We start from the raw sequence: 5,370 nt of genomic DNA on the forward strand, positions 1-5,370 counted from the left end.
GACCAAGTTTGCCGATGACACCAAACTTTGGGGTAAAGCATCCACACCAGAAGACAGGCGGGTGATCCAGGCTGACCTGGACAGGTTCAGCAAATGGGCGGATGAGAACCTGATGGTGTTTAACACTGAAAAATGCAAGGTTCTCCACCTTGGGAGGAAAAACCTGTAGCATCCTTATAGGCTCGGCAGTGCTACACTGGCTAGCACTACGGAAGAAAGAGACTTGGGGGTCATCATTGACCACAAGATGAACATGAGCCTGCAATGCAATGCTGTGCTAGTAAAGCGACCAAAACGCTGGCTTGCATCCATAGATGCTTCTCAAGCAAATCCCGGGACATCATTCTCCCCTTGTACTTGGCCTTGGTGAGGCCGTAGCTGGAGTACTGCATCCAGTTTTGGGCTCCATAATTCAAAAAGGATGATCAGAGGTCAGGAAAACAGACCTTACAATGACAGGCTGAGAGCCATGGGGCTCTTTAGCCTGGAAGAGAGCGGGCTCAGGGGTGATCTGATGGCCACCTATAAGTTTATCAGGGGTAACCACCAGTTTCTGGGGGAACGTTTGTTCACCAGAGCGCCTCATTATGGCATGTCAATATAGGCCTCCAGATCATCTTCTCGCATCTTATTTGGCATTTTAAATGCTGTGACACAACCAATTCCGTTGTCGATCCATCATTTGCTGCTGGGTATCAAGGATCTGTGTCAGGGCCTGTCAATTCTGACCTAGCACATCCGGAGGGGCCATGGCCGTGGGTTGCATGTTGGGATGCTCCTTGTGCACCAAGCTTTCTGTTTGATTCCTAGCCAATGCACCACTTTGTACCCGCCTTGCTTTGAATACCCGTTCATGTGTTGCCCTAGCATGTGTGCCTGGTGGTGGGCACAGTGAAGGCTTGTGTGGCCACTGAGAGGGACCTCGACCACCCTGGAGAAAGCCCCTAAACTCATTTGCCATGACTCTGAATGTATTTCCAGTGGAGGGGTCTTCCTCTGTAGGTCCCTTGAGGTCGGTCACTCCTCCTGGTGGATATTCGTGGGGCTCCACCTCCTGTACACCCCATCCTGATGCCAGCCTCCAGCAGGCCACTTGATTTTAAGGCGCCCGTTTCTCCGGTGTAGATGACCTTCGGTTTTGATGCCCTCTTCGGGATTGGTTATTAAATTTTGTTTCTTTGATAGGCTACAGTCCTACTGGATATGCCCCTCTTGTCTCTCTTCCCTGTTGTCTATGGCCACTTGCTGAGCCTTGTGATCACTCTGGTGGTGTGGTATCGGTCAGATCCCCCTCAAGGCAGACCTAACCCCAGAGGCACTCAGACCAAAAAAAAAAATAAGAAAAAAGGACAGACCACAACAGCAACACAAGACCATATACAGACTAATAGTAACTAAGGAGAGAAAAGGATTCAATGAAAAGGATAAGAGGGCAGACAGAATAGATAGAGATCAGGATCAACTGCTGCTTCTCTCTTTCTGCCCTATGGCTTGAGCCAGATGGCATCCCCCAATGCTGCTCCGCTCTATGCCTTTGTTGGCATAGTATCTTCTGCCCTTCCCTGGGTCAGCCTCCCTCCATGGCTTGGTACCTGTGACAACCCAGAGTAGGAAGCTTCTGTCGTCTCCGGGTCTGTTATGCTCCTTCTGGAGTGAGGTCGTCCTCTGGATGCCGGTGCTGCTCATAACCAGTGTGGGGTTTATTCTCTGTTGCTTGGGGTGCCTCTCCCCAAGCGTAATCTGCCCCTTCGCACTGGGGCTGCTTGCTGCCTATGCAGAGAGCCTCCACTGCTGCTCTCTGGTCCGGATACTTTCTTTCAAGCCGGTGCTGCCTGTCACCAGCATGGAGAGCCTCCACAGCCTCTCCCGCTCTTCCCCGTTTCTCTTCCAGTGCTCCCTTTTATCTTTGCTGGACGGTGATTGCTCCTGACGTCACGTGCCAGCTCCAGTTGTATATAGGCACGGCTTGAGAACTGCGCGGGCTTTGTTCTTTGTTCCTTTGATGTCTGGTGTCTTGTGACCAGTAAGTGGTTTCTTTTCTCAGGGTTTTTTCCCTTGGGGTATGTAGCCCCCATCTCAGGGTCTTCAGCTCCCATGTGGCTATGTACCTGGGACAACTTTATTTAATTTTAATATTAATTTGTATTGCATGTAACAGTAGTGATGTAAGATGTTTATTACCAGAAAGCAATGTAAAGATTTAGAAAAAGAACTGCAGACCTGTCTCCTAGGAGGTGGAAGTTCATGGCAGAAACTTATTATAGCAGTTCCAGCAAACTACTACTTTTTTCAACTGTTTAATTTAACAAAACTTAAACAGAGCTTGATTCCTGAATCATTTTTTCACTCTTAGGGGTAATGCATGTAGGTCAAGGTCAATTAATGGAGGGTATATTACAGAAGCCTTGTATCACTATGCCTCTCCTACTGCAAGATGTGTATGATCATAGTATGAAAAATGAGAATATACCTTGGGAAGGGGACTTTATACAGTACTAATATACATGCTGCTTCTCCTGTTACGATGAACTACTCAACATAATTCTTCTTGCAGATTCAACGCCATCTTTCAAAACTATTTGACAACTTGGCTAAGATGAAATTTCAAGTGGACTCTGAGCAAAATCCAACCAAAACTGGTTTGGGAATGTATAGTAAAGAGGAGGAGTATGTTGGCTTCAGTGATCCATGTGACTGTAGTGGACAGGTGAGATGAAGGCACTCCATTTTCAATTATGAAAAATAGAAGTCCAACATATACTTTTTATCCCATTCTTTTATTCCTGCTTGACAAGGGCACAAGTCCAACATAGCCTGCATACATGTTGCTTAAAGTATGATAATGGGCAGAAAACATGTCTGTATAAAAATGACACTTCCTTGCTGCCCAGTGCTCCTCCTTGCTCTGTTTGTGTACTTTATGTCTATGTCTCTTCACATTAATGACCTCCATACATTTCTCGCTTCTCTTTTTGTTCATTCACTGCTGCAGAGGCAGGTAAAAATGGAATATACCTGAACTTAAAACCAGTTTTTATTTTTCAATTTCGTAGAAAAAACTGGAAAATCTGAGGGGAAAAAATTTTAAAAGCAATTTTAGTCTAAAATGAATTGACAATGCTTATATTGACCTCAGGGCATATCTTAACATAAAATGTGTGTTGAAATAAAGTAGGATATACATTTTAAAGTAGAATAGTTAATCCAAAGTTCCTTTCTGTGTGGACATACTTAGTTCTGAATAAACATGCCCTTTTCTGTTTAATTTAATTGAAGTGGATAAACCTAGCTTGGAAAAACACACTTTTATTTAGGAATAAAAGAATGCATACATGGATGTATTCCTTGGATGCCCAAGTCTCATTTGTAAGTCTCCACATAGACCTGAAAATGGGAAAATATTGGATCACATTGCTTCTCAACAGAGTTCATTCTACTTCATTTTGAAATTTAGCAAAGTCTTAATTGCCTCATGAGTGCTTTGTTTAATTCTGGATGGAATCCTGTGAGCCTGTGCTAAAGTTAAGGCACTAAACTCAGGTAAGTTACATGGTCTAAAAGGAGACTTTGGGGCATGTTTTTAACACTGCAATTAAAGAAAATTCATGTATTCTTATATCTCTGTTTATTGGAGGTGTCTAAGTAGAGCAAATATCTCTGGTGTTTAATACCTTCTCTAGGTTGAAGACTGGTTAAATCATGTGTTGGATAATATGAGGGCTACTGTGAGACATGAGATGACAGAAGCTGTGACTGCTTATGAAGAGAAACCAAGAGACCAGTGGCTCCTTGATTACCCAGCCCAGGTATCCTCTTTGACCAGCCCAGTAGGGAAAGCATCTTGTTGTGAGCTCTTCCTTTGCTCTCTATTAGTAAATCTGTTTTGTCAGTGAACAAGTAGAGAAGCTTTATGTGGTCCCTGCTCCTGGACTCTAGCTATGCTGTCCTAATGGATTGATTTCTCTTGATCTTAGTAAACTCCTGAATTGAAGCTTCAGATAAAACAGTCATTTGATTCTGCAAACCCAATGAGTGTTATAACCAGGTGCCTAATTCTGTTACGGGGCAGAGTGGGTGCAGAGCAGTGAGCTGCAAGCTACAAGGCTGCAAGCTGCAAACTTGCTAAGTATATAATGAAGAACCCCTGCCACAAAAGATAAGGGTAGTGGCTGCGGGGGGCAGAGCCAAAGGGGACTGTGAGCAGGGCTTCAGTACAGAGTAGGTAGTCTTGCCCAGGCAGGGGAACAGAGGCAAGCTTCTTGTAAAAGAGGGAGACTGGCAAAACCTAGGCCAAGCAGGCTGGGGTGGCGGGGGGGAGAGAGGCAGAGACACTGTGGCTTGGAGAGGAGAGACTCTGATGATAGGAAAGGAGGAAGTACACCCAGAAGGCTGAGGCCTGTTTATATTAACCTAGCGGGAGTCCAGAGGAGAGACTGCACCCAAAGCAGTGAGAACTGCTTATGTTAACCTGGGGGAGTCCTGAGGAGTGGATGTGCCCATAGAATTGGGGGGATTTGGGAGTGTTTATGTTGGCCCAGGACAGCAGGAGCTATCCAAGGGCTGCTTATGTTGACACAAGAGGGATTTGCTTTCTTTCCTTTTGTGCTCATTTGTTGGTAACACCCGGCAGACCAGAGTGGCTGTGAGGGGAGGTATGAAGGAGACCATGCAGCAGAGTGCGCAGCATCCTGTGATTAATTTTTTCCTTCCCCCCTGTGGTTTTTTTGTTTTGTTTGGGGGTTTTTTTGTTTGGGTTTTTTTTGGTTTACTAATTCCTCACCCTTTCTCTTGCGAGTCTTAGAGAGGAAGATAGGCAGCTAGATGCTTTGTCTAGGCAGAGGCACAGATGGGGGATGAGGCCCTGACTTATGCTAGGTGGACTACGATGCAACAGGGTTGGAGCCACAGCTAAGGCTACAGAGGGAATGTGGGGGAGTAAAGGTCATCCTTGCACTACTCAGGTTGGTATCCAGAAGAAGTTGGGAGGCAAGGCACCCTCGCCTAAACTCTGGTCACCTAGAGGCAGCCTCCTAAATATCGTTCTAACTATAACATCAAGGTGTGGTAGGCGAAAGAGAGAAGGGAGCCAGCTAATGAGGCCAAGGCAGGTAGACAGGTGCTATACAGCCACCAGTGGGTGACACAACCACCCCTGGAGGTGCACTTTGCTACAGCCAGATATAGGTGGCTCAATGATTAGCAGGGTGGGGAAAAGGCACTTAAGGTGTCGCTTGCGTAAAATGAGGGCTTCCTCCCAATCTTATAATAAGTAAGTTCGAAGGCATGGCAGATGAATATAGGGTAATGCCCTGTTAAAGTGAAGTGCCAAACAGGCCTGAGTCAACTGTCAGAGGGCCTTGGAAATTGAGG

At 45.8% G+C, this 5,370-nt stretch overlaps 1 protein-coding gene across 1 annotated transcript in view; it reads left to right on the top strand.

Annotated features, from left to right (window-relative positions):
• DNAH9 (dynein axonemal heavy chain 9) overlaps positions 1–5,370 on the top strand; it is a 609,139-nt gene that overhangs the window by 128,501 nt on the left and 475,268 nt on the right. The window contains exons 22-23 of the mRNA XM_019501495.1: positions 2,555–2,707; positions 3,681–3,872. Of these exons, the coding sequence (XP_019357040.1) occupies positions 2,555–2,707; positions 3,681–3,872 (345 nt within the window). The remainder of the gene's footprint in view (positions 1–2,554; positions 2,708–3,680; positions 3,873–5,370) is intronic.

The sequence above is a fragment of the Gavialis gangeticus genome, unplaced genomic scaffold (assembly GCF_001723915.1).
Source record: "Gavialis gangeticus isolate Ggan-Ray unplaced genomic scaffold, GavGan_comp1, whole genome shotgun sequence".
Classification (NCBI taxonomy): Eukaryota; Metazoa; Chordata; order Crocodylia; family Gavialidae; genus Gavialis; species Gavialis gangeticus.